Here is a 26282-nt window from a genome sequence, read left to right as displayed (position 1 = left end):
CCGGCAACTGAGAGCAGGTGAGCCCTGAGGGAGTTCCTGGAGGGCTGCAGATCTGGGGTTTGCCCTTAAGCATGTGCAGAACCTGGCCTACAAGACCCACCCTTGCGATGCCCACAGAGCTAAGACTGTTGCCCTATCTGATCACGCTGGGCGACGCGGTGCACAACTTCGCTGACGGGCTAGCTGTGGGCGCCGCCTTCTCATCCTCGTGGAAGACTGGGCTGGCCACCTCATTGGCTGTGTTCTGTCATGAGCTGCCTCACGAACTCGGTGAGCTCTGGGGTGTGGCTTGAAAGGATGGGGCTTAGTGGGAGCGATCTATTCTGGAAGTGACCAAGGCCAGAGAAGAAGGGACAAGGCCTTTTTAAGAGAGCAGCCTGTCGTGGGGGCGTGGCTAGAGGTAAGCTGGATTGCCGGACTGCCTTTGGGTGTATCTGTCTGGGATGTGGGTGGGACTGGTGTGGTGGGCTGTACCTGACCTGTGGCCAGAGCTCTCACTGACCCGTTCTGTTCTAGGGGACTTCGCTGCTCTGCTGCACTCCGGGCTGACTGTGAAGCGTGCACTTTTGCTAAATCTGGCCTCAGCGCTCACAGCATTCGCTGGCCTCTACGTGGCTCTAGCAGTCGGAGTAGGCGAGGAGGGCGAGGCATGGATTCTGGCGGTAGCCACCGGCCTCTTCCTTTATGTGGCGCTATGTGACATGGTTAGAAAGGCGGGAGAGCCCATGTAGGGGTGGGGAGCTAACCGGGGGCTTCACCCAACTGGCTACTGAACTGGTGCCCACCTTTTTTTTTCAGCTCCCAGCCATGATGAATGTGCGGGACCAGCGGCCCTGGCTTCTTTTCCTGCTCCACAACGTGGGTCTGCTGGGCGGCTGGACCGTCCTGTTGCTGCTGTCACTGTACGAAGACAACATCACCTTCTGACAGCTCGATCTCATTCCAGTCCTTGTCCCTGACTGTTGACTCTGCTTTACCTTCTTAAGCCATCTAATTGTTGGACCCACTACGGGTAGCCAGAGAGTTGAAACCTCATTTCCCTGCTCTGACTTCAATAAAGACTTCTCCATCAATCCCAACTGCACTCGCTTTTTGTAGAGTCTCCTGATGAAAGCTCTGGGGCAGGCCACTGCCTCCTTCCTCAGGGTTTGCTGTGGACAACTACCTGGGGGTCCTGTGGACAGCCAGCTTGTTCTTTCTATAATTAAACTTGGAGAATGGTCAGAGTTCTCCAGGATCTGATGGGTTCCCTGTCTCCAGGCAAAACATTACCAACATGGCTTACACATATGAGGGCTCATTTCTGCCATGAAGAGAAGCCTGGAGATGATCAAACCAAAGGGCAACCTGTTGATATTGAGCTACTCTACACATAGCTCTTGGCAGAATTGGCTATTCCAAATCCCCTCCTATTAGCCTTTGGGGATTGACATAATTGTTTACCCTAGACTAGGTACCTAAAGAACAGCAATTTATTCTCTCAGGACTGGGGGCTAGAAGACCAAAAGCAGGTTTTTAATCAGGCATAAGAAATGGATCTGGGGCCGGGCAGTGGTGGCGCATGCCTTTAATACCAGCGCTTAGGAGGCAGAGGCAGGCGGATTTCTGAGTTCAAGACCAGTCTGGTCTACAGAGTGAGTTCCAGGACAGCCAGGGATACACAGAGAAACCCTGTCTCAAAAAAACAAAACAAAACAAAACAAAACAAGAACAAAAACAAGAACAAAAAACAAATGGATCTGGGGGCAGGGGAGCTGGAGAAATGGCTCTGTAGTTAAAAGCACTTACTTACTGCTTTTTCAGAGGTCCTGAGTTCAATTCCCAGCAACCACATGGTGGCTCACAACCATCTGGGATCTGATGCCCTCTGGTATGTGTGAAGACAGTGTACTCACATATATAAAATAAATAAATCTTTTTTTTCTTTTGTTTTGTTTTTTCTTTTTTTATGGAGACAGGGTTTCTCTGTGTAGCTCTGGCTGTCCTGGAACTCAGTCTGTAGACCAGGCTGGCCTTGAACTCAGAAATTTGCCTGCCTCTGCCTGCCTCTGCCTCCCAAGTGCTGGGATGTATGCCACCACTGTCTGGCCAATAAATCTTTAAAAGGAAAATAATACGGGTCTGGCTTCTCAAGAAAGTCACCACCCAATCCAAAAAATTTCAGCAAGATCAACAGTTTTACTTTTGCAAGAAGGGCATGTGGCTGTGGCAAATTAAGCAAGGGAGCAAGCATGTCCAGCAAAGGTATCGATAGGTTTTTATAATACCTAATTCAAAAGAATCCAGTGTCTCAGTTCCTGGTTAGAGCTTAGACCCATATTCCTGCATGATTGATTGGCAAATGCAGGACAGTGCAGGTGCTAGGGAGAGGTAAACTTGAACAGTGTTAGCTCTTAGGCCAGGCATGAGGTTGCATGCCTGTAATACCAGCACTCCTGAGCCATGGAGGCAGGTGGATTTCTGTGAGTTCAGGCCTGCATGTTTTATAACATGAGTTCCAAGCTAGTTGAAGCTACATAGCATGAGCCTTTGTCAAAATAAATAAAAATAAAAATAAAAAATTCAGGGCCGGCCAATGGTGGCACATGCCTTTAATCCCAGGACCAGCATTTGAGAGGCAGAGGCAGGCGGATTTCTGAGTTCGAGGCCAGCCTGGTCTACAGAGTGAGTTCCAGGACAACCAGGCCTTTCCCTGTGCCCAAGATACTGCCCCAACTCTTTTTTTTTTTTTTTTTTCTGAGACAGGGTTTCTCTGTGTTGCCTGCCTCTGCCTCCCAAGTGCTGGGATTAAAGGTGTGCGCCACCACCACCCGGCTTTGCATTTAGATAGGAGTTCTCTGTGTAGCCCCGATTGTCCTGGAGCAGGCAGCCTTAAACTCAGAGATCAGCCTGCCTTCCAGTGCTGGGATCAAAGGCATGCGCCATCACCACCCAGCTATCACTATGTATTTTTGATCAGCTTGGAACTCAACCAGGCCAACTGGAGCTTTGTAGTCTCAGAGATCTGCTTGCCTCTGCATTCCAAGCCTGGGGGAGGGCATGGCTCTTTACCCCAGATAGATCACCACAACAAAACAAAGAAATGACTTCACAAAAGTCCAACTTGGCAAACTACTACATAATTTAATCAGTTTATTACTAATAAATTATTATTATTAATGAGTTTATTGGGTCTACTTACAGCCAAAGAGGTAAATATACTTACAGGAGAATGACTCAAAAGCCTTTACATTATCAAAAAGCTCACCCAGGGGCTGGAGAGATGGCTCAGCAGTTAAGGGCGCAGACTCTTCTTTCAGAGTTTCCGAGTTCAATTCCATGCTACCACAAAACGTCTGTAATGGGATCTGATGCCCTCTTCTGGTGTGTCTGAAGGGTAGCTACAGTGTACTTGTATACAGAAAACAAATAAATAGGTGGTGGTGCATGCCTTTAATCCCAGCACTTGGGAGGCAGAGGCAGGCAGATTTCTGAGTTTGAGGCCAGCCTGGTCTACAGAGTGAGTTCCAGGACAGCCAGGGCTACACAGAGAAACCCTGTCTTGAAAAACCAAAAAAAAAAAAAGAAAAAGAAAAAAAAAGAAAAGAAAAAAGAAAGAAAGAAAGAAAGAAGGAAAGAAAATAAATAATTCTAAAACAAAACAAAACAAAAAGCTCACCCAAAGTCAGGCATGGTCGTGCATGTCTTTAAAATGAGGATTAGGGAGTCAGACAGGCAGATCTTTGAGCTCCAAGTCATCCTCTGTAGCCAGCACAGCCTAGGCTAACTGAGATATGTCTGGAAAAAACAACCAATCAACCTGAAACCAAACAAACAAAAACTCTTTCTGCCTGCATGACCACTCTCACTCCAGAGCTCCAGGGGTTAAGAGCTCCCTCTGGTAGTTTTGGGAACCCTTGAATCTTATACTGTTTACCTCTGGAGTCTTAGGAACCTGTCTTCGGAAGAAATGTTGATCAATTGCTTCATAACTCAGAGTCTCACTGGGTAACCAGACTGGCCTCAAATGGGCATAGTTCTTGAGAGTGCTAGGAGTGCACATGTGAGGTGTGGTGTCACAGGTCTTAAGAGTATTGTTTTGTAAGATTTTTATTTTAAAACTTATGTATATATGTGCCAGCGCTTGGGTGGCAGATGCAGGGGAATCTCTGTGAATTCGAGGCTAGCTGGGTCTACACAGAGTTTCAGGACAGCCAGGGCTATATAGTTGAGACCTTGCCTCAAAATACAAGAAAATGGGCTGAGCAGTGGTGGTGCATGCCTTTGAATCCCAGCACCAGCACTTGAGAGGCAGAGGCAGGCAGATTTCTGAGTTCGAGGCTAGCCTAATCCACAGGGTGAATTCCAGGATAGCCAGGACTACACAGAGAAACCCTGTCTCGAAAAAACCAGAAAAACCAAAAAAAAAAAAAAAAAAAAAAAAAAAAAAGAAGAAGAAGAAAATGAACAACAAAATACTTTTAAAAAGAGATCTTTAGTGTGATACAGGGTGATCTATCAAATCACCTCATCTACTGAGCGGGGTATTGAACTTTTCATGTTTCTGTATCCTTTTCCAAGCCTATGTACCCTTGTTTTATTTTCTGTGATTTAGCTAATGAGGTAAACCTTGGAGAGGGCGGAGCAGAAGGGAGCAGACATCCAGCGCCTCATCCAAGCTCATCAGTTCTTTTTTGTTGTTGTTGTTTAAAGATGTATTTATTTATTTATTTATTTATTATATCTAAGTACACTATAGCTGTCTTCAGATGCACCAGAAGAGGGCGTCAGATCTCATTATGGATGGTTGTGAGCCACCATGTGGCTGCTGGGATTTGAACTCAGGACCTTCGGAAGAGCAGTCAGTACTCTTAACTGCTGAGCCTTCTCTCTAGTCCCAGCTCATCAATTCTTATCAAGCTGGACCACTAGGGGCCGCTGTTCGAGCGCAGCCACGACGCGCAGGCGCAGATGCGAAGCGGCCCGGAACCTTGCTTCTCAACTACCTAGTCCTCCTAGAAGAAGGATCCGGGCGGGAAGCGCAGGCGCAGAAACTCGGAACTCGGTGGCTGAGTTTGCACGCGCGGCCGGACCGAGTCCGCTGCCGTCCCTGTCCCCCGAGTCGGCGGCTTCGGCGTGACAGTGGCGGCGATATGTACGCGGTGTACAAGCAGGCGCACCCGCCCACCGGGCTGGAGTTTGCCATGTACTGCAACTTCTTCAACAACAGTGAGCGCAACCTCGTGGTGGCCGGCACCTCGCAGCTTTATGTGTACCGCCTGAACCGCGACGCGGAGGTAGGCCGTATCTCCTGAGCGGAGATGCCGAGGCCGTACCGCAGTCACCTCGGCAGGTTCCCCAGTGTACGAGCTGAGCTTTGCCAGAGGTCTCTGGTCCCCAGAGCCGGTTCATCACTACCACGATGAACGGCTTCATCTTACCCTGCCCGGACACCCCTCCCTACGGTCTACTGTTTGTATTTGGTCTTTGGTATTTTCAGGAGATTGTTGCACACCTTCCATGTGCTTAGCAGCAAGGACAAGGCAGGAACCAAGACTCCTTGAGGGAGATGACCCCTCATTAAATCAACACTGCCGTACACAGACTGCCACAGTGTCTCTAGGAGTAAGACCCCTGAAGGAGGCTGGGTGTTTCTACACAAACCAACCAGAGCTTTTTCTGAGACTGAGCAAATTTGTTGTGGAAGAACGTTTCTTTCTAAAGGAGCAAGGCTTCGGGGACAGACTCTTGTCAGCAGATGTTGTAATGTGGAATGAATTCATCAATACATAGATACAGGGGTGTTTTGGGTTAGAGAGACAGAAAGCGGTTCAGAAAGCTTTTTTTGCCAAAGGCAATTTCCGTGGCTCCTGGTAGTGCGCTCCTTTAATCCCAGGCAGCAGCAGACAGATTTCTGGGTGTTCCAGTTTAAACTGTTTCCAAGCCACCTAGGGCTACATAGTGAAACTCTTGTCTCTTAAAAACAAACAAAGCTAAAAAGCCAAAAAAGGCAGCTTCTTTTTGGGGGGTGGTGGTGGAATGGGGTGGAGTGGGGAGTTTTTGAGACAGGGTTTCTCTGTATATCCCTGACTCTCCTGGAACTCACTCTGTAGACCAGGCTGGTCTGGAACTCAGAAATCCTCCTGTCTCTGCCTCCCAAGTGCTGGGATTAAAGGCATGTGCCACCACTGCCCGGCTGGCAGCTTCACAGCTTCTTTTTTTTTTCTCCAAAAAAATTAAAATTAGACTTATTCATTTGTGTTTGCTTGTATATATGTATGTACACCACATGCATTCTTGGTGTCCCTGGAGGTCAGCATTATGAATGGTTGTGCCATCGTCCTCTGTAAGAGCAACAAGTACTTTTGATGGCTGAGCATTTCCCCTGAGATGCAGTTTCACTGGGGCAGCAGAACTGGACAGGGAAATCTCACCTTCATAGAAGATGTGCTTTAAATAGACAAAGAAGTGTGGGGAAGTATGTGGGAGTTAGGCAAGGTGGTTGCAAGTAAAGTTATGTTTTTGTGATAGAGGCTAAGGGAAGGAGGAAGGGAGAGAAAGAACAGGTAAGACGTAACAGGCTCCAGGATACACTCTCCAAGCAGGGAGATTTGGCAAAGAAAAAATCTTACCCAGCTTATGTTTGAGAGAAGTCCAAGGAGGCTGGTCAGGAAGCGGCTGTAGCTGTTTGGCTAGATGTTGACCTGGACCAGTGCAGCTATGACGATTCAGGATTGATAGAGGTGGAGTTTGAAAGGAACGCAAGGAAATTCCAAGGATCTGTCACTGTTGTGGGTTAACCCGTCTGGACTTGGTCTTAGCAATTACAGGGGTGGTGTTGCTATTCCCTGAGGTGGAGATGGCTGTTGCAGGGGTATGGAGGTGAGGTGACCAGAAGCAGTCACCCACCCAAGAGTTGGAAGAAACGTGACTGGGAGGATAACATGGTGGAAGTGGGCCCTGTGGCTCTGTCCTCCGAGCCTTACATGACTGTGACAAAGTGGTACAGGGGCAGGGGCACTGAGGATGGTTGAGTCCTGTGGAGAATTGGTAGCGGAGAATCATATAGCTGGCTGGAAGAAGGCCTGTCCCAAGAGCAGCAAAGAAGTGGAGCCGTGGTGGGTAGAGAGCAAGGGCTTTACAGCTTTGTTTTAATTTCTACTTGTTAAATTATTTTATTTTTTTGTGTCTATGGGTATCTGAAGCACTCATGGTCATGTTTACAGATGGTTGTAAGCTGCCACATGGGTGCTGGGAACCGAATCTCTATCCTAGATGAGTGCTCTTTATTATTTAATCTCTGAGCCATCATTCCAGTCTTGTTCTTTGTTTTCCTTTTTTAAGATTGATTTATTGGGCTGAAGAGATGGTTAAGAGCACGACTGCTCTTCCAAAGGTCCTGAGTTCAGATCCCAGCAGCCACATGGTGGCTCACAACCACCCGTAATGAGATCTGACGCCCTATGTCAGATATACAGTGTACTTACATATAATAAATAAATAAATAAATAAAAGTACACTATAGCTCTCTTCAGACACACCAGCCAGAAGAAGGCATCAGATCTCATTACAGATGATTGTGAACTACCATGTGGTTGCTAGGATTTGACATCTGGAAGAGCAGTCAGCACTCTTAACCATTGAGTCATCTCTCCAGCCCACTGTTTTTCTTTCTAAGTGACCATTTTTGCCTGCATGTTTGTCTGTCTGAGGGTGTTGTTGGATCCCCTGGACTGGAGGTTTGTTTTTGGTTTTTCGAGACAGGGTTTCTCTGTGTAGTCCTGCTGGCTGCCTGGAACTCACTCTGTAGACCAGGCTGGCCTTGAACTCAGAAATCCTCCTGCCTCTGCCTCCTAAGTGCTGGGATTAAAGGCGTGCGCCACCACCACCCGGCTGGACTGGAGTTTTTAAGCAGCATGTAAGTGCTAGGAATTGAACCTGGGTCCTCTAGAAGAGCAGCCAGTGCTCTTAACTTCTGAGCCATCTCTCCAGCCCCCTCCAATCCCTTGTTTTTATTTTTAATTATCAGTATGTGTGTTTGTGAGTGGGTGTACACAAGTGCAAGTACCCACAGAGGGCAGAGACATGGCATCTCCCTGGAGCCGGAGTAGAGGTGGTTGTGAGCCGCCAAATGTGAGTGCTAGAAATGGAACTCAGGTGGACAGCAAGGCTTTTGCTTTTGTTTTCCGTGGGCCACCACTGCCTGTCAGGTTTTTGGGTTTTTGATGCTTTTGGTTGTTTTTTCAAGACAAGGTGTCTCTGTGTAGCCTGGCTGTTCAGGAACTCACTTTGTAGACCAGGCTGGCCTCAAACTCACAGAGATTTTCTTGTCTCTATCTCCTGTGTGCTCAGCTTAGCAATAGGGAGGATTTTAAAGGTAAGGGAGAAAGCAGCATACTGTGCACTGGGAATTAATGGGAGTGGTTGCATTTTTTGATGTTTGTGGAATATTCTAAAGACAGATCCTTGAAACAAAGGATGCAGTTTCTGCTTTCTGATCCTAGCAGAACAGTATGGCTGCTCCTTTCCCACAGACTGAAGTATAAGGTGACAGTGAATGGAAGTAACAGAGGTCTCTATCCAGTCACAAATTCATGACAGTCTCCCTGGGGTAGATTGGCATAGATAGCATGGTCCACCAAGACACACAGTTCTGGAGAGTACGAAAGGAGCAGGCTGGTCTGTGCTCTGTGTGACTGTCCTGGCAGCTCGATGGCTTTAGATTAGTCAGGCACCTTTCTAGAACTTAGGTTTCTAGGAGACCAAGGCTGAAGCTGCCAGGCACCATAATAGGGCGGCCAGGAGGACACAGTGGCCTTGCTCCCCATCCTTCAGAGCAACCCCGGTACATTTAAAGGGAAATGAGTCCTTTTCTGTGGCTTGTGTCTTTTCCTGTGAATCTAGTAGAAAACGCAGCCATGTGTTATGGGGGCACAGTCCTATGCTTATTGTTCTGTCTTATTGTTGTTACTGTTTTTGGGGGTAGTCTTGCCATGTAACTTAGCCTGGACAGGAACTTAGAATCCTCCTGTCTTGACCTCCTGAGTAGTGGGAACCACAGGTATGTGGTACCATGCCTTTTACCACTTGGCTCTCATATGTCTTGTGTTATATATGATGGACCTTGAGCCACTTGATCTCAGGTATAAGCCTATGGTACACAGCTAAGCAAGTTGAGAGAGTATAGAGAATGACTGTGTGTCGCATAGGGGTAGGCTTCTGGGAAAGCTGCGGCTTCCCAGTGATGCGCCCTGTGGATATGTGAATGTGAGTTTGCCCAGGATCACTGACGGCAGTGGCCAGCCCTGAGTGGACTTTCCGTCCTTCAGATGGCAGTGTCCATGGATGAGACAGGGCTATCTGCTGTGTGGCTTCTTACTGCTTTCTTTTCCATTCCAGGCTCTGACCAAGAATGATGGGAGCACAGGTAAGTATGCACATGATGGGTTGGGGATGGGTGGCCTGGGGACAGGACCCAGCCTTGACTTGCTAATCCCTACTCTAGAGGGGAAGGCCCATCGAGAGAAACTAGAGCTGGTAGCCTCCTTCTCTTTTTTTGGCAATGTCATGTCCATGGCCAGTGTGCAGCTTGCAGGCGCCAAGCGTGATGCCTTGCTTCTGAGTTTCAAAGATGCTAAGGTAAGCAGTGTGAGCCTGGCAGGAGGTGCTGGGCACAGTGGTGTTACACAGAGCAGTGCTGGGCTGGGATCTGTCAGTGTGATCAAGGCTGTATTGAACGGGCCATGCTTCTGACCTCCTACCTCCAGCTGTCTGTGGTGGAGTATGACCCAGGCACTCATGACCTGAAGACCCTGTCTCTACACTACTTTGAGGAGCCAGAACTTCGGGTAAGCCAGCAGTGCCCCAGGCTAAGCCTAGCAAGTTCCTCTTCCACTTTCCTTCTAGTGGTGTAGTGCTTCCCTCTGGTCCTCTGTAGCCCAACTGATGTCCCCTCTGCCACTAGGATGGATTTGTGCAGAATGTGCATACGCCTCGTGTGCGGGTGGACCCTGACGGGCGCTGTGCGGCAATGCTAATCTATGGCACAAGGCTGGTAGTTCTGCCTTTCCGCAGAGAGAGCCTGGCTGAGGAACATGAGGGGCTCATGGGTGAAGGGTGAGTACTAAGCTGGGCTGGCTGTGGTTTTGAGGACCCAAGAGCCCTGAGGTGTTTGCCCTATTGACATCTTTGATCTGTAGGCAGAGGTCCAGCTTCCTTCCCAGCTACATCATCGATGTGCGGGCTCTGGATGAGAAGCTGCTCAACATCATTGACCTGCAGTTCCTACATGGCTACTATGAGCCCACCCTGCTTATTCTGTTTGAGCCCAACCAGACCTGGCCAGGGTAAAGCTGTGGGGCCCTCTGCTGTGGGCTCCCAGGTGTCTTGCCTTGGTGGGGTATTTGGGTGGTGGGGCTAGAGATGACTGTGTCACTGGCCTTGGGAGCAATGTGACTGCCTCTAGGTGACCTACCTGCTGCTCTAGGCGGGTGGCTGTGAGGCAGGACACGTGCTCCATTGTGGCTATCTCGCTGAACATCACACAGAAAGTCCATCCAGTCATCTGGTCCCTCACCAGCTTGCCTTTTGACTGTACCCAGGCCCTGGCTGTACCCAAGCCCATAGGTGAGGGTATGGCTGTGTTGAATGCAGTGGGGGTAGGGGGCAGCAATGAGGGTATGGCTGTGTTGAATGCAGTGGGCATAGGGAGCAGCAATGAGCTGCTTACCGTGGTGTCTTCCTCCAGGTGGGGTAGTGATCTTTGCTGTCAACTCACTGCTGTACCTGAACCAGAGTGTTCCCCCATATGGTGTGGCTCTCAATAGTCTCACTACGGGCACCACTGCTTTCCCATTGCGTAAGTCACTTTGGTCAAAGTGGGATGTGCCTGGGGCAGGGCAGGCTATGGTGAAGGCCAGGCATTCAGTTTGCATGATCATGTTCCCCATAGGTACCCAAGAGGGTGTACGGATCACCCTAGACTGTGCACAGGCGGCCTTCATCTCTTATGACAAGATGGTCATCTCCCTCAAGGGTGGTGAGATGTGAGTCCATGGCCCATGAGCCCTGACCTGTGGGATACGCATATTCTCTGCCTTCTCAGTACTTCTGTGGGTGCTGTGGGCGCCCTTACCCACTCGGTGCCCTTACTCCCACCCACAGTTATGTGCTGACCCTCATCACTGATGGCATGCGAAGTGTCCGAGCGTTTCACTTTGACAAGGCAGCTGCTAGTGTCCTTACCACCAGTGTGAGTAGGGTAGGGTTGGGTGTGTCCTGGGTCCAGGTCTGGTTGTCCCCTTATTCATACCTCTCTCTCAGATGGTCACAATGGAGCCTGGATACCTGTTCCTAGGCTCTCGCCTGGGCAATTCCCTCCTCCTCAAGTACACGGAGAAGCTACAGGAACCCCCAGCCAGCTCTGTGCGCGAGGCTGCCGACAAGGTTAGTGCCCACACTGTGGGAGCCTGGGCCTGTCCTGCCATGACCCTCAGGACTGACTGCTTACTCATTTCTCCTGCCTCACAGGAAGAGCCTCCCTCAAAGAAGAAGCGAGTGGACCCTACAGTGGGCTGGACAGGTGAGAGACTGGACTAGGATGAGCAGGGGAGGCCAGAGTCCATAGTTGGACTCAGTTGGACTCTGTCTGCTACAGGAGGCAAGACGGTGCCACAGGATGAGGTGGATGAGATTGAAGTCTATGGCAGTGAGGCTCAGTCAGGCACACAGCTGGCTACTTACTCTTTTGAGGTGAGACTGGGGAAGGCAGTGGGTATTCACCGCCTTTACCAGACCTGACCATTGCTGTGCCCACAGGTATGTGACAGCATGCTCAACATTGGACCCTGTGCCAACGCTGCTGTGGGCGAGCCTGCCTTCCTCTCTGAAGAGGTACCCAAGGGGCTGGGACTGTAGGTGTGGAGCCCAAAGGGTGGCTGGGAAGCTGTGTCCTCACCCCACTCTGTAGTTTCAGAACAGCCCTGAGCCAGACCTGGAGATTGTGGTTTGTTCCGGCTACGGGAAGAACGGGGCCCTGTCCGTGCTGCAGGTGTGTGCAGGCAGGGGTGGCAGGTTCCTGAGGTTCCTGGTAGGACTGACTGGGCTGAGCCTCACTCCCACCCCCTCTCATTTCCAGAAGAGTATCCGGCCTCAGGTGGTGACAACCTTTGAACTTCCTGGCTGCTATGATATGTGGACAGTCATCGCTCCTGTGCGGAAAGAGGAGGTAGATGAGGCTGGGCTGAGGAGGAGACCCAGAAGGGGCAAAGAATTGTACATTTAGCACCTGGAGACACTGGGGTCCAGGTGGTCACAGTCACACACTGCCCTTGCCAGACTGTGGCCCCTGGCCTGATCCTCTTCACCCTATCAGGAAGAAACACCGAAAGCAGAGAGCACAGAGCAGGAACCTAGTGCCCCTAAAGCAGAGGAGGATGGGCGAAGACATGGCTTCCTTATCCTTAGCCGGGAAGACTCAACCATGGTAAAAAAGTAGAACCTGGGACTGGGAACAGGGTCCCGTGGGGAAGGACACCACTCACCTCTGTCACCACAGATCCTACAGACTGGCCAGGAGATCATGGAGCTGGACACCAGTGGCTTTGCCACACAGGGTCCTACTGTCTTTGCTGGAAACATTGGGGACAACCGTTATATTGTCCAAGTGTCACCGCTGGGCATTCGCCTGTTGGAAGGCGGTAGGTAGGCAGGAGTGTGTGAGTGTGTCTTAAGGCGGGTAGTATGTGCCTCCACCTGACCTAACCACCTTGTCCACAGTGAATCAATTGCACTTCATCCCTGTGGACCTGGGCGCCCCCATCGTGCAGTGTGCTGTGGCTGATCCCTATGTGGTCATCATGAGTGCTGAGGGACATGTTACTATGTTCCTACTCAAGAGTGATTCCTATGGTGGCCGCCACCACCGGCTGGCACTACACAAGCCTCCACTGCATCATGTAGGTCCCCTACTCTTGATGCCCCTGTCTTCCCATCGCCTGCCCCCTGCCCTCATCTGAATCCGATCCATCTCCCTTCCTACAGCAGTCTAAGGTGATTGCTCTCTGCCTGTACCGAGATGTCAGTGGCATGTTCACCACTGAGAGCCGCCTGGGTGGGGCCCGTGATGAACTGGGTGGCCGAAGTGGCTCAGAGGCTGAAGGCCTGGGCTCAGAAACGAGGTAGGTAGGGACTGGTGTGTGAGAGGCCAGGGTCCCTATAGTGGGTTATGATGTGTCTTATCTGTTGGATCTCAGCCCCACACTGGATGGTGTGTGAGAGGCCAGGGTCCCTATGGCGGGCTCTGATGTATCTTATTGGTTGGGTCTCAGCCCCACAGTGGACGATGAGGAAGAGATGCTCTATGGGGACTCCAGTTCCCTCTTCAGCCCCAGCAAAGAGGAGGCCCGTAGGAGCAACCAGCCACCAGCTGATCGTGACCCTGCACCGTTCAGGGCGGACCCCACTCACTGGTGCCTGCTGGTGCGAGAGAATGGCACCATGGAGGTAGGTGCATAACACACTTCCAGCAGTACTGCCACACAGCAGCCTTTCCTCCCACTCCTAACCATTGCCTCTCTGCAGATCTACCAGCTCCCAGACTGGCGGCTGGTATTCCTAGTTAAGAACTTCCCTGTGGGACAGCGAGTCCTGGTGGACAGTTCATTTGGACAGCCCACGACACAAGGTGAAGCCCGAAAGGAAGAAGCCACACGCCAAGGGGAGCTGCCTTTGGTCAAGGAGGTGTTGTTGGTTGCTCTGGGAAGCAGGCAGAGCAGGCCCTACTTGCTGGTAAGAACCTTCCTGCCTCTTGCCTCCCAGGGGCCTTGCCTCGCCCCTCCCACCCCCCCACATATATCCACCTTAACCAATCCTGCTTGGATCCCCCCAGGTACATGTGGACCAGGAGTTGCTTATCTATGAAGCCTTTCCCCATGACTCTCAGCTTGGCCAGGGAAATCTTAAAGTCCGTTTCAAGAAGGTGCCAGTGGCTAGATCCTACTTAGACATGGGGTAGAAGGCTAGCCAGCAGCATATGGAAGACCTGACACTGTCACCTTCAACAGGTCCCCCACAATATCAACTTCCGTGAAAAGAAGCCAAAGCCATCTAAGAAGAAGGCTGAAGGTTGCAGCACTGAGGAGGGATCTGGAGTCCGGGGCCGTGTGGCACGTTTCCGCTACTTTGAGGATATTTATGGCTATTCAGGGGTACGCAGGTGACTTGGTAAGGGCCTGGATTTGAGGTTGGGACCTCATTCAAAGTGCACTCAAAAGTGCCTGTCTCCAGGTTTTCATCTGTGGACCCTCACCTCACTGGCTCCTGGTTACTGGCCGCGGAGCTCTACGTCTGCACCCCATGGGCATTGATGGCCCCATTGACTCCTTTGCTCCATTCCACAATGTGAACTGCCCCCGTGGTTTTCTGTACTTCAACAGACAGGTAGGGAGGCTTTGTCTCGTTCTCTCCAGTGTCAGATATTGCCATAGGCCAGAGCAGCTGTGGAAGCAGCTCCAAGATAGTGGAGACTGATGGAGCCAAGGAATCCAACTCTGGGTTTATCCTGGGAAGATTGAGAATGAGACACTTGGGGTGTGGAGGGCTGACTGGTGGGGTCACTGTCACTTGGGGTACACCCTGAATTCATTGCTCTGGTGTAGCCTCATACTTTGTTCCAGAGTCAGGCTGAGTTGGCTTTGCCTTTGTTCTGTCTCTAAGCTTCTGTATGGCTTGTGGCAGGCACATGCCTCTGAGTCTTTAACCATCTGTGCCATCTACTGCCTGAGGGGGCAGGTGCTTTCCAGGGGCTAATGACACAGAACTGTTGGTAAAGAGTGGCCTGGGTTACTGACATTGGCTCTTTACCTATTTATCGTTAGACTTACTATTGTGTTCAGTTCCTGGAGTCCTCTTGCTGACTGCCTCCAAGTGTCCTCTGTCTCTGGCCTTCCTATGCCCTGTGCTGTTGTACCCCAACATGAAGTGAGTCTGGTCAGGCTACTAAAGCTTTACCCTCTCCAGGCAACTGTCCAATATGGCAGACTTCATGTCCCATTGCCATAGAGCTAGAGAACATTTTTGGGAGGCCTAGGTTCGTTGACCCTGCCCTTGTCAACCCCAGGCTCAACTGATTCTGCTGTCCACTGCACCCCTAGGGAGAGCTGAGGATCAGTGTCCTGCCTGCATACCTGTCCTATGATGCCCCATGGCCTGTCAGGAAGATTCCACTCCGATGCACAGCCCACTATGTGGCCTACCATGTAGAATCCAAGGTCTGTCCTTATCCTACATTCCCCAGGCACCTTCTGAGCCTGGCCTCTGGAATGTGACACCCTCTAACACCACAGGTATATGCTGTGGCCACCAGCACCAACACACCTTGCACCAGAATCCCACGCATGACGGGTGAGGAAAAAGAATTCGAGGCTATTGAGAGAGGTATGTGACAATTGAGGGTACAGTGGGGCAGAGCTTGGCTGTATACTTTGTCTAACAAGGTGACTCATGTCCTTGTCCCTACAGATGACAGATACATCCACCCCCAGCAAGAAGCCTTCTCTATCCAGCTCATCTCCCCAGTCAGCTGGGAGGCCATTCCCAATGCCAGGTAAGGATGGATCTAGCAGGGGCTGCTCTTTGCTCGGAGGCGGGAAGTGCTGACACAGCCTGGCTTTGTGCAGGATCGAGCTAGAGGAATGGGAGCATGTCACGTGCATGAAGACAGTGTCACTGCGCAGTGAGGAGACCGTGTCAGGCCTAAAGGGCTATGTGGCTGCTGGGACCTGCCTCATGCAGGGGGAGGAGGTCACGTGCCGTGGGCGGGTAAGGGCCTTTGGGTGGGGAGGCAGGTAACCCCGAGTAGATCATCTGCCATCTCCATACATTTTCTTGCCCTTCCAGATCCTGATCATGGATGTGATTGAGGTGGTGCCTGAACCTGGACAGCCCCTGACCAAGAACAAGTTCAAGGTCCTGTATGAGAAGGAGCAGAAAGGGCCTGTGACAGCGCTGTGCCACTGCAATGGCCACCTGGTGTCGGCCATCGGCCAAAAAGTGTGTTATTTCTCCCTTCCCCTACTGTAGCGGCTGTTCTGCCTGTAGCAGCTGCTCTTTTCACCATCTCCTGCCCTTCAGATCTTCCTGTGGAGCCTGCGGGCTAGCGAGCTGACCGGCATGGCCTTCATTGACACTCAGCTGTACATCCACCAGATGATCAGTGTCAAGAACTTCATCCTGGCAGCAGATGTCATGAAGAGCATCTCACTGCTGCGTTACCAGGAGGAGAGCAAGACCCTAAGCCTAGTGTCCCGGGTACTCACAGGGCCAGGTGTGCTGGTGGGCGGCAGCCCAAGACCTGCCCTGACATTGTCCTTTCCTTTGCCCAGGATGCCAAGCCTTTGGAGGTATACAGTGTGGACTTCATGGTGGACAATGCCCAGCTGGGCTTCTTGGGTGAGTATGTGGGTCCTTAGGAGGTTACACTAGTGGTGTGTGGGTAGCTGAGGCTAACTCTGGGTCTCTAATCATCAGTGTCTGACCGAGACCGCAATCTCATGGTGTATATGTATCTGCCAGAAGGTGAGTGGTTCCTCTCTGACCTCTTCCTGGGCTGGGTACCAAGCAGTGGGTTGCTTATAACCTGAGTTCCTGTGTCCAGCCAAAGAGAGTTTTGGGGGCATGCGCCTACTCCGCAGAGCAGATTTCCATGTGGGTGCCCATGTGAATACATTCTGGAGGACCCCATGCCGAGGTGCTGCTGAGGGGCCCAGCAAGAAGTCAGTCGTGTGGGAAAACAAGCATATCACATGGTTTGGTGAGTGCTGGGGCAGGGCTGTCTAGGAATGGGAGGGTCAGCCCGACTCACACAGTCTCTCCGCAGCAACCCTCGACGGTGGCATTGGGCTCCTGCTGCCCATGCAAGAGAAGACATACCGACGACTGTTGATGCTGCAGAATGCACTCACGACCATGCTACCCCACCACGCTGGCCTCAACCCCCGAGCCTTCCGGTGAGTGGGCCCCTTCCCTGGTCTCTCCCTATACTCCACACATGCTCTGACCTGTTATGTCTACCACCCCAGAATGTTGCATGTAGACCGGCGCATCCTGCAGAATGCTGTGCGCAACGTCCTTGATGGGGAACTGCTGAACCGTTACCTATACCTCAGCACCATGGAGCGCAGTGAGCTGGCCAAGAAGATAGGCACCACGCCTGACATTGTGAGTAATCACTCTTGCCCCAGCCCGTCGGCCGCACTGCCCTTCCCGTCTACACCCTTACCTCCTGTCATCCACAGATCCTGGATGACTTGCTGGAGACAGACCGTGTCACGGCTCACTTCTAACTCTAGGATGCTGCCCTGCTGTTGTACACACCCCTCTACCCATTTTGTATAAAACACAAAGGAAACGATTTCTTTCAGACGAGCGTGTGGTCATTGTGTTTAAGAGCCCCATAAGTGTATCCCCATTGCAGGCCCCGGTTGTAGAGAAGTACACTGGGGCTTGTGCGGTGTGCCCGTGCTGGATGGAAACTGTTTGCCCTGGCAGCTTTGCAGTCATTCTGGCTCAGGGAACTACATCTCCAGGTACTGATAGACCTCCTCAGCCTCAGCCTTGGGGGCAAAGCCCAGGCGGACCAGAACACGCAGCATGAGGGCAGTGAGCCGCATGGCTAGGATCTCCAGCCTGGAAGGCAGGTTGAAGGGTCATCAGTTGATGGGAGCAGACCCAGGCCAGCCACCCATCCAGCCCCCATGTTTGCTCACCTCAGAGCCACCTCAAACTTTACTGCCTCCCAGATGACCTTGATGTGGCGCAGGAGGCTGCTGCTGTAAATGCCTTGGTACGCTGCACCCACCAGGCGGCTCCAACCCCAGACAGCACTGCATCAGATACACACATCAGCCTGCTAACCTGCTTGAATCACCTCCCGGCTTCCCCTTAGCTCACCAACCTCTTGGCCATGAGGAAGTAGCGGTCAACAGGGGTGCCCAGGCTTGAGTTGATAGCGCGCACCGTGTTGATGTTCCGAAGCACTAGCAGCATGGGCCGTGGCAATGCCTTGAGCACTGCCATTATGCTGTCAAAGTGCTCATGGGCCATTTCCTGCATGTAGGCCGCCTCCTCCCGGCTTATCAGGTGGGAACCCCACAGTTGGCCCAGGCGCACAGGTCGCTGCATGAGCACCTCAGAGAAAAGCATGTAGTCTGTGGAAAAGGCAGGGGTTCCTGGGATGCTGCTCAGTGGCAGGCTCTGCCTGCTCCACCCTGGCAAACACCTACCGTGGACCCCAAGTGCAGCTGCATGTGTCTTCATTGCAACGTCGTCCCTCAGGATGATGGCCCGCCACAGCTGGCACAGAGAAGATCGGTCCCTGCAGGAAAGTCTTGCTATAAACTCCAAGCTCTAAGCTGCAGGAAGAGGGAGGGGCCCAAATGAGGCCCGCTCCCCTCATGCCTAGCCCCAGCTTACTTTTCATCCAGGAACTGGTAGAGCCCATGGTCCAGGAGCACCAGCTCTGCTTTTCCATCTGGACCTTTCCGCACCAGAACTAGGAACACAGCATGTCAGCTCAAGCCACCCCTCTGGGACCCCACCCTGGGGGCTTTCCTACCATTGCCAGGGTGGGGGTCGGAGTGAATGAAGCCAGTGTGGAAGATCTGCTCAGCAAAAGTCTGGATCAGCTTCTTTGCTACCTAGGGAGAACATGGAGACGTATATCAGTAACCACTGCCCGGCATCCACTGTCTTGCCCCAGCATTTAGTTTAGTACTCACATCCTGCACTGCCAGCCCCTGACTCTTGATGCCCTCCATGTCATTCACCTTACAGCCATCACAGAAGTCAGCTGTCAGCACCCGCTGGGAGAGAGTGAGAGGCTGAGTGAGCTCGGCCAGGATGTGCTGCCCTACCCTCAGGGGAAGCTCTACCCAGCCCACCTTGCTGGACCTGTCCCAGTACACCCGAGGGATAACAACATAGCGGAAGTGCTTCAGCTCCTGAGCACAGCGCTCAGAATTCCGGCCCTCATTCTCGAAGTCCAGCTCCTGGGCCAGGGTCCCCTTCAGGTCCTAGAGGTCATATATGGGCAGACAGATCAGTCAGGTCCAGGTTTAGCATTTACCACTAGCTGCCACTCCCCTACCTGCTGTGGGTGGCATCTACCTGCAGGACCCAGCTGAAGCCGAAGCTGGGGTGCATGAGCTCCACGAGCCGTAGCAGGAGTTCCAGTGTGTGTATATCCCCATCAAAGCGGTCTCGTAGGTCAATGTACTGTACCTGCAGTAGGCCAGGGTACACTGAAACCCAGGGTCACTGCTGACCCAGGATCCATCTAATGTGCAGCACAATAGATACCTTTACAGCTACATCAGTGCCATCGTGTAGCTTGGCACGGTGCACCTGAGCCAGGCTTGCAGCAGCCATCGGCTCATAGTCAAACTCCTGAAAGAGTTCATTAGGGAGTGCCTGGAAGTCTTCAAGGAACAGCTCATCCACCTGGCAAGAATGTGTACTAGGGGTCATTGCAGGACTGGTAAGGTAGGCCCCTCTTCCCCCTTTCCTCCTTCCCATCAGCAGGGCTCACCTCCCGGAAACCCCGAATCAGGGCCTTGTCCTCCAGCACACGCAGCGTCTGGATGTACTCTGTTGGCAGCAGGTGGTTGAAGGAGCACAGCCCTTGGCCCAGTTTCACATAGAGGCCCCCGTTGCGGATGGCTCCAGCCACCAGGGCGTCAGCCGCACGCTGGTGACATGCAGACATGATCTCCACATACTTCTGGCTGTTCTGACCACAGACATAGAGGAGAGGCTGGGGACAGGTGGCCAGGCACTCCATGGTCCTCCCAGAATTAACCACCTCCAGTGTTCCCCTCACCCCACCATGTGCTCAGGATATGAGGACAAACCTCTTCCACTCCTCGAAGGACAACATTTGTGCACCACCAGTAGTCCAGGGAGATGAACAGACCAATCTGCACAGACCTGCAGACAGAAGCAGCTTAAGCCCCAGACAGGTTCACGAGCAGGTTGGTCCTGGGACCCTCTGCTCTAAGACCAAAGTCTGGCCTCTCCCATCAGCCCCTCTGTGCAACGTGACACTGGGCTGAGGTTCGGCCTCTAGTGACTTGGGTCCTTGTGAGCTCAGAATACTATTACTACTCATAACAGTATCCTGAAGGTGGGGAGAGAGATGAGGATGGTGAGAGAAGGGAGGGGTGATGGGCGTAGCTGCAGCATGGTCCCAGGAAGGTCACTTGGTAAAAGGGAGAAAGAAAACCCATCTCTAGGAACCAAGGAAGGGCTCATGAGATGACTCAACTGGTAAAAGCATTTGCCACCAAGCCGGTTGAGTAGAATTCAAACTCCAGAACCCATGTGGTGAAGCAACTCCCCAAATTTGTCCTCTGACCTTTACATATATACACCATGGTGCACTTACACACATACACAATGAATGAATGAATGAATGTAAAAAATAAGGAAAAAGCCACAGAAGCCAATCACCCACTACTGTGAGGACTAGGAGCATCCCACTGGCATCCCATACTGTAGACTAATATGGGCAGCCTTGACCTGCAGGACTCCAGCTGAAGGGGTCTTACAAGGTGGGAGGACCCAAAGCCATGCCCCCTGGGTAGCCTCAGCAGGGTCCCACTTCTGACTGTTCTACCACAGGAGAGCCCATAACCAAAAAGGCAGCAGGTTGCTGACCTGACACAAAAGGGCTCCTTCTCTCTCTGGGATTCCCCTTCCTTCCCTAGCTATGGAAGCAAGGAAGAAGTCAGCCCACACCCAGAAACTTGGAGACTCCATAAACCAGACCTCCCCACTTGGCCTCGCAGTACACAGAAGGCAAGCAGGAGCCTGGGCTGCAGACTTGCCACTGACTGTGCTCACTTGGAATATCCTTCTCTAGGCAGTGCAGACCACAGCAACTGAGGGCTGGGCATGCCAGAAACACATGGCATGAAATAAGATGGTGACTAAGAGAGGGAGCATCTACTTGATGTACAGCCCATCTCTGCTCTCCAGGGCTGGATGACAGCAGGTCAGTGTGAGACGTGTGCACTTAACAACACAGCCCCAGGTCTTGACTCCATTGCAAAGGACCAGCTCCTAGGAGAAAGGCTGACTCCGAAGCTGGGCAGAGAACAGCCAGTGTGAGCCTGGAGTACAATGCCCTACACTGCTAATGCCAGGAAGGGTGAAAAATGCCCTAAAAAGGGAGTAGAGTTAAGGTCATGGGAAGGCAAATGGTGAAATCTAGGTGCAGACATAGGTGATAAAGCTTGGAACAGACAAGAATGACAACCCAGAACAGAACAGTCTTGGCCACAGAACAACACAGGTAACACACTGAATAAAACAGGTATCTTAGCCAGGCAATGGTGACACACGCTTTTAATCCCAGCACTTGGGAGGAGAGGCAGGTGGATTTCTGAGTTCGAGACCAGCCTGGTCTACAAAGTGAGTTCCAGGACAACCAGGGCTACACAGAGAAACCCTGTCTCCAAAAACCAGAAAAAGAAAAAAGAAAAAAAGAAAAAAACGGGTTGGGAGATGTGGATTCATAATCTCTCTGACTCCTGAATGCAAGAATACACCCCTATTCCTGGTAACATATCCATGTTTACTGTAGTTATATAAAAGAATATCCTTGTTTACATAAAGTATGCTCTAAGGCATAAAAGTGGAATAACAGAACACTGATAGCTTATTCTGACACTTCATTTGTTTGTTTTGAAACAGGATTTTCCTATACAGCACTGGTTGGTCTGAAGCTCACTGTGTAGACCAGGTTGGCATCAACCACAAAAGATCCGACTGCTCTGCCTCATAAGTGCTGGGATTAAAGGTGTGTACCACTGCACTCAGCCATTTCCGGATATTTGAAATAACTTCAAAACAGAAAAGGAAGTAGGGGGCCTGTTGGCGGCATACCTCAAATCCTCAGTACTCAGGAACCTGAAGTGGGAGGACCACAAGGTCTGTAAACAATTGAACAATGCTGTCTCAAATGCTTAAAAAGAAACTGTGTGTAGCAGTGTGTATCTGGGAGACCAGACGCAGAAAAATCTGTGAATTTGAGGCCAGCCTGATGTACTTCAGTCCTAGGCCTGCCAGGGCTACCTAGTAAAACCTTGTCTCCAAACCAAAAAACGGGAAAGAGCTCAAGGCTCTAATACAGAAAAAACTTTTGCCCCAGGTAGTCCACAGGGTTCCTTTGCCCCCTGCCCTTCTGTCCTTGTACACCAGTGTGCTTCCAGCCTTTGTTCATGGTGAGCTGCCCTGAGTTATTTATTCCCCAGCTTGCTCCTCCCAACTGCTGTTCTGTGTTTTGTGGGGCCCTGTACCCAGCTAATGATGCTCCCAGGCCTTCTGGCCTGGTCCCTGGCAAGGCTTCCAAATAAAAAAAAAGAACCTGGAGATCCAGGAAAACCAGTGTTTGAATGTTCTCTGAATGCCTGGCCAAGGCCCAGTTTGGGCCCTAGCAGTGAGCTGTGAAGCCTGGCTCCCATTAGTGAGAGTGGGCTGCACACAAGCAGTTGCCAGGGATCTGCAAGGGCCCTACACAGTGCAGCCACAGCAGCAGAATTAGAGTAAGGGTATTAGGTTCTGTTCTCAGCAGACCCAGGCTGTGAGAAGCCAGGACCTGTAGAGCACAGGACACATTGTTTAGCCTGTCAGTGGGGATGCCTCAGAGCTCCAGGGAAAACCAACCAGAAGGACAGGTGTGCAGGGCCTCGAGGCTGGAAAGAGGTATCCAACCACAGATGTGCCTGTGGAATAACTGGATTAAATCTCGGTGGTGTTTCTTATCATATGCCTAAGGATCTCAGGACCTGCCTAAACCTTTCCTGAGAAGGTGGCTCCAGCTCAGGGAGGCAGTAGTGCTCAGAGCTACATGGAGCAAGATGACACCCTGCACCATGGGACCCTGACCTCTACCAGGTCAAATACATTAAGGTTAAGGCTTCTCTTGTCAACCAAGTGAGAGAATAGTAATGTTAAATGAGGTGTTTCTCATTAACAAAAACCAATGAGGCGGGGCTATCAGCTATAGGAATTCCCACCCAAGGAGAGGAAGGAACTTTGCAGAAAACCTTCCACACTGCGACAGGAGTGAGGTGGCAGCTACCACACTCTATGACTGGAGCACCAGGTCTCCCTGGATGGCAGGGTGAGGGCAGCTTCTCTATGTCCAGGGCTGGAGCCCTTGCCTTTAAGGCCATGGCTGATCTGGTAAAGTCTGTTGAAGTTGTAGTTAGTACAGGTTTTGGGGAGCTCTTCTCATTGCCCCCTGCCCTATCTACATGCACCCCTTGGAGGGCAGGGATTCGGGGAAGGCCATCCCAGCAAACCTCTCCCAGGGCTGGCATGGCCCACCTACCTGCCAAAGCGCCCGATACCATCGACTGCAAGTCGCAGTTTTCTCCTTTCTGATGCCTCCAACATGAAATAGTGGGCTCCAAGGAGGAAGGGAGTCCCCACCACAGTGGCAGAGAGTGTCCTCCCCCACAGCAGCCTGGTTCTCGAGGTCCTGTGGAGACATGGGAAGAGGCTGGAGTGCTGCTCCTACACAAGGAAGCTGGGGCCTCAGTTTCCCTTTCCCGCCTTTGCAGAACCAACTCCTGTCTATGGGACCATGTGAGCATCAGAGGACCCCATTACATTCACAGCCCTTTCGCTAGACCCCACAACAGCACAGATGCTGGAGGAAGCAGGTCTCCTTCGGCTGTCCTGGACCCTGGCCCTGGCCAGCCGTGTGAAGGGCTCATCAGGTAGAACAGTAGAGGTCTGCAGTCTACAGACTGGACCACCATCTCTATCCTCATTATGATGCTGCAAGAGATCCTGAGTGACAGAAAGTGAAACCTGGTAGTCAGCACAAAGCAAACTAAGTAAACATGCAAAACAAGGGACAGAATAGGGTTCCACATTGCCCTCGATGGCAAAAATCCACATATGCTGAATACAGTATCAATTGGAGCATTGGTCACGTTTACAGCCTTCTATGCCATGGAACACGAAAAGAAAGGGCCTTCCACTGGGTGGTGGTGCATGCCAGTAATCCTAGCACTCCGGAGGCAGAGGCAGGCAAATCTCTATGAGTTTGAGGCCAACCTGGTGTACAGGGTGAGTTCCAGGGAGGGAAAGAGGGAGAGATGGAGGGAGGGAAGAAAGAAAAGAACAGGCCTCCCCCTGCTCACAGAGCCATGCAGCTCTACATCCCTTCTGGCCGCTCTCACCCCTGGCTTAATGCCCCAGTGAGACACTTCCACTCTCCATCTCTACATAAGCCCCGTCTCTTTGGTGGACTGGGCACCTCCATTTGCAGTCCTCCCAATCTGCCAAAGTCTGCTCATCATGAAGTTCTTATTAGAAGCACCTGTCTCTACAGAGTGTGACCAGTCATAGGTTGGGAACCCTGTGGTCTCAGGTTCAAGACACAGGAATCTACAAACCCAGCAGGAGAAAAGGTCTGGTGTGGGCCTCTCCAACCTTTTGATCCCATGGTCATCTCCCTGCCTGGGAAGGGTGCCGGGGGGTGGGGGGGTGTCTCATTACCTTGCCAGTGGGCTCTTGAAGTTTCTCCTAAAGAATATAGCAGGGCACGGCCAGGGCTTCTGCCTGCTCTGCAGCAGGGTGGAGTGGAAGTGGCACAGTCCCATCTGTGAAGAAGGAAGATAGCAAAGCTTGGCAGAGGCAGGGACACAGGGACACAGCCCGTGCTCCAGCATTGCCTGGCACCTACACAGGCCTGGAGCAGACTCTCCCTCAGTGTGGGCTGTCCGTAATTCCAGGGCTCCAGGCAGGAAGCTGGCTAGATACCAGCCTCAGCAATGCAGGCGCAGGCTGCCTACTGGCTAAGGAAGCTGAAGGCAGGAGAGGTCAGATATTCTGAAAAATGTCTCATCTCTGAGGGAACAAAGTGTACCCTGACCTGGCTTGTCTGAGGTGAAGGGCCAACATCGAGTATGTGGTGGCACTCTTAACCTGGCATTTACTATTTCTTGGTGCTGACACCACTAACCAGTCACCACAGGAAGTAGGCCACACCATGGGAGAAGTGTCAGCAAATGCCCACTCACCAATTCTAAGATGGTGGTCTTAAAGAGTGGCTTTTGTGTTGGACCCTGTTCTGATAGCAAAAGGGTCAAGGAAGGCTGCCACTGGAAATCTGGGCCGAAGCGGGGGAACCACAGGTCCAACTCGGAAGTGGCAGCTGCTGTTTTGCTAAGTGAACATGATTTGCCCATCAAATTAACTGTCTGCTAAATAATTATGTTTATATCCATAGATTAGCTCTACTACCACCTCAGGTCAGAGGAGCATCTTTCTTTCTTTCTTTCTCTTTCTTTTTTTTCTTTTTTGGTTTTTTGAGACAGGGTTTCTCTGTATAGCCCTGGCTGTCCTGGAACTCACTCTGTAGACCAGGCTGGCCTTGAACTCAGAAATCCACCTGCCTCTGCCTCCCCAGTGCTAGGATTAAAGGCCACCCCTGTGCTACCCCTGCCCGGCGATCTGTGATATTTTTACTTGTGTATGTGCGTCCATCTGTGGGGATCTGTGCCTTGTGAGGAAGGCAGAAGAGGGTACTGACTATCTGGACTTGGATGGTTGTAAGGCACGCAGTGACCCAGTGTGAGTGAACTGAAGCAGGAAGCATTCTTTTTTTTTTTTTTTTTTTTTGGTTTTTTCAAGAAAGGGTTTCTCTGTGTAGTCCTGGCTGTCCTGGAACTCACTCTGTAAACCAGGCTGGCCTCAAACTCAGAAGTCCGCCTGCCTGTGCCTCCCAAGTGCTGGGATTAAAGGCGTGCGCCGCCACCGCCCAACAGCAGGAAGCATTCTTAACCAACCATCTCTCCAGCCCATTGGTATCTTTCAAGCACAAAACTCCACCATAGGGACACGAAGCATAAATCCTTGCATGGGAAGGTGCATATGGAAGTGTGGAGAGGCTGTTTTAGCTAAGGCCACTGTGTAACCCCAGTACTCAGGAGGTGTTCACAGGAAGACAAGTTTCAACATCACACACACCTTTAACCCAGCATTCCAGAGACAGAGGTAGTGAATCTCTGTGAGTTAAAAGCCAGCCTGGTCTATGTAATGATTTTCAGGCCAGCAAGAATTACATAGTGTGAGACTTTGTCTCAAAAAGGTATTTTTTAAAAATTAAGTATTAAAATATCTAGGCCAGGGCTGGAGAGATGGCTTAGTGGTTATGAGTAGTGACTGCTCTTCCAGAGGTCCTGAGTTCAATTCCCAGCAACCACATGGTGGCTCACAACCACCTGTGA

General features: G+C 51.5%; 3 protein-coding genes across 5 annotated transcripts in view; 2 read left to right on the top strand and 1 right to left on the bottom strand.

The window, feature by feature from the left end:
* The window catches only part of Slc39a4 (solute carrier family 39 member 4), a 4202-nt gene extending 3123 nt beyond the window's left edge, over window positions 1–1079 (top strand). Inside the window, exons 9-11 of the mRNA XM_031357935.1 lie at window positions 95–270; window positions 517–704; window positions 799–1079. Of these exons, the coding sequence (XP_031213795.1) occupies window positions 95–270; window positions 517–704; window positions 799–927 (493 nt within the window). The 3' untranslated portion in view covers window positions 928–1079. The remainder of the gene's footprint in view (window positions 1–94; window positions 271–516; window positions 705–798) is intronic.
* A 3944-nt stretch (window positions 1080–5023) lies between these two features.
* On the top strand, window positions 5024–17533 carry Cpsf1 (cleavage and polyadenylation specific factor 1). Of its 2 annotated transcripts, none has more exons than XM_031347594.1 (37): window positions 5024–5276; window positions 9379–9406; window positions 9485–9618; window positions 9747–9827; window positions 9944–10095; window positions 10179–10325; window positions 10466–10605; window positions 10727–10837; window positions 10931–11024; window positions 11143–11230; window positions 11302–11424; window positions 11509–11560; window positions 11636–11730; window positions 11797–11871; window positions 11948–12028; window positions 12116–12205; window positions 12353–12463; window positions 12536–12677; window positions 12757–12935; window positions 13021–13157; window positions 13308–13482; window positions 13561–13767; window positions 13868–13957; window positions 14043–14186; window positions 14266–14418; window positions 15132–15248; window positions 15324–15414; window positions 15499–15583; window positions 15657–15798; window positions 15877–16029; window positions 16111–16287; window positions 16362–16428; window positions 16507–16554; window positions 16634–16789; window positions 16856–16985; window positions 17058–17196; window positions 17299–17533. In XM_031347594.1, exons 1-37 carry the CDS (start codon window positions 5133–5135, stop codon window positions 17371–17373), a joined length of 4353 nt encoding a protein of 1450 aa, XP_031203454.1. In that variant the 5' UTR covers window positions 5024–5132; the 3' UTR covers window positions 17374–17533. The 2 variants fall into 2 exon arrangements, with proteins under 2 accessions (XP_031203454.1, XP_031203443.1); XM_031347583.1 differs by having other exon boundaries at window positions 17274–17398.
* Window positions 17394–26282, bottom strand: part of Adck5 (aarF domain containing kinase 5) — a 14852-nt gene continuing 5963 nt past the window's right edge. The window contains exons 2-15 of one of the 2 annotated variants that reach the window (XM_031347607.1): window positions 24550–24653; window positions 23372–23521; window positions 19887–19962; window positions 19565–19765; window positions 19336–19476; window positions 19144–19257; window positions 18918–19049; window positions 18756–18839; window positions 18593–18674; window positions 18451–18529; window positions 18261–18352; window positions 17933–18185; window positions 17745–17861; window positions 17394–17664 (exon numbers count right to left, since the gene is read on the bottom strand). In XM_031347607.1, the coding sequence (XP_031203467.1) occupies window positions 17553–17664; window positions 17745–17861; window positions 17933–18185; window positions 18261–18352; window positions 18451–18529; window positions 18593–18674; window positions 18756–18839; window positions 18918–19049; window positions 19144–19257; window positions 19336–19476; window positions 19565–19765; window positions 19887–19962; window positions 23372–23521; window positions 24550–24653 (1737 nt within the window). In that variant the 3' untranslated portion in view covers window positions 17394–17552. The remainder of the gene's footprint in view (window positions 17665–17744; window positions 17862–17932; window positions 18186–18260; window positions 18353–18450; window positions 18530–18592; window positions 18675–18755; window positions 18840–18917; window positions 19050–19143; window positions 19258–19335; window positions 19477–19564; window positions 19766–19886; window positions 19963–23371; window positions 23522–24549; window positions 24654–26282) is intronic. The other variant, XM_031347614.1, reaches the window with a different exon arrangement.

The sequence above is a fragment of the Mastomys coucha genome, unplaced genomic scaffold (genome assembly GCF_008632895.1).
Source record: "Mastomys coucha isolate ucsf_1 unplaced genomic scaffold, UCSF_Mcou_1 pScaffold11, whole genome shotgun sequence".
Taxonomy (NCBI): domain Eukaryota; kingdom Metazoa; phylum Chordata; class Mammalia; order Rodentia; family Muridae; genus Mastomys; species Mastomys coucha.
Note: the sequence above shows the minus strand (reverse complement) of the source record. Positions and strands in the feature narration are given on the sequence as shown.

What these genes read in the sequence shown, in the direction of transcription:
- Cpsf1 (XM_031347594.1), top strand. Translation starts at nt 5,133, where the DNA reads ATGTACGCGGTGTACAAGCAGGCGCACCCGCCCACCGGGCTGGAGTTT. An exon ending in GAGGGGCTCATGGGTGAAGG is followed by an intron (nt 10,096 to 10,178) that starts GTGAGTACTAAG and finishes TTTGATCTGTAG; the next exon opens with GCAGAGGTCCAGCTTCCTTC. An exon ending in CACCACTGCTTTCCCATTGC is followed by an intron (nt 10,838 to 10,930) that starts GTAAGTCACTTT and finishes TGTTCCCCATAG; the next exon opens with GTACCCAAGAGGGTGTACGG.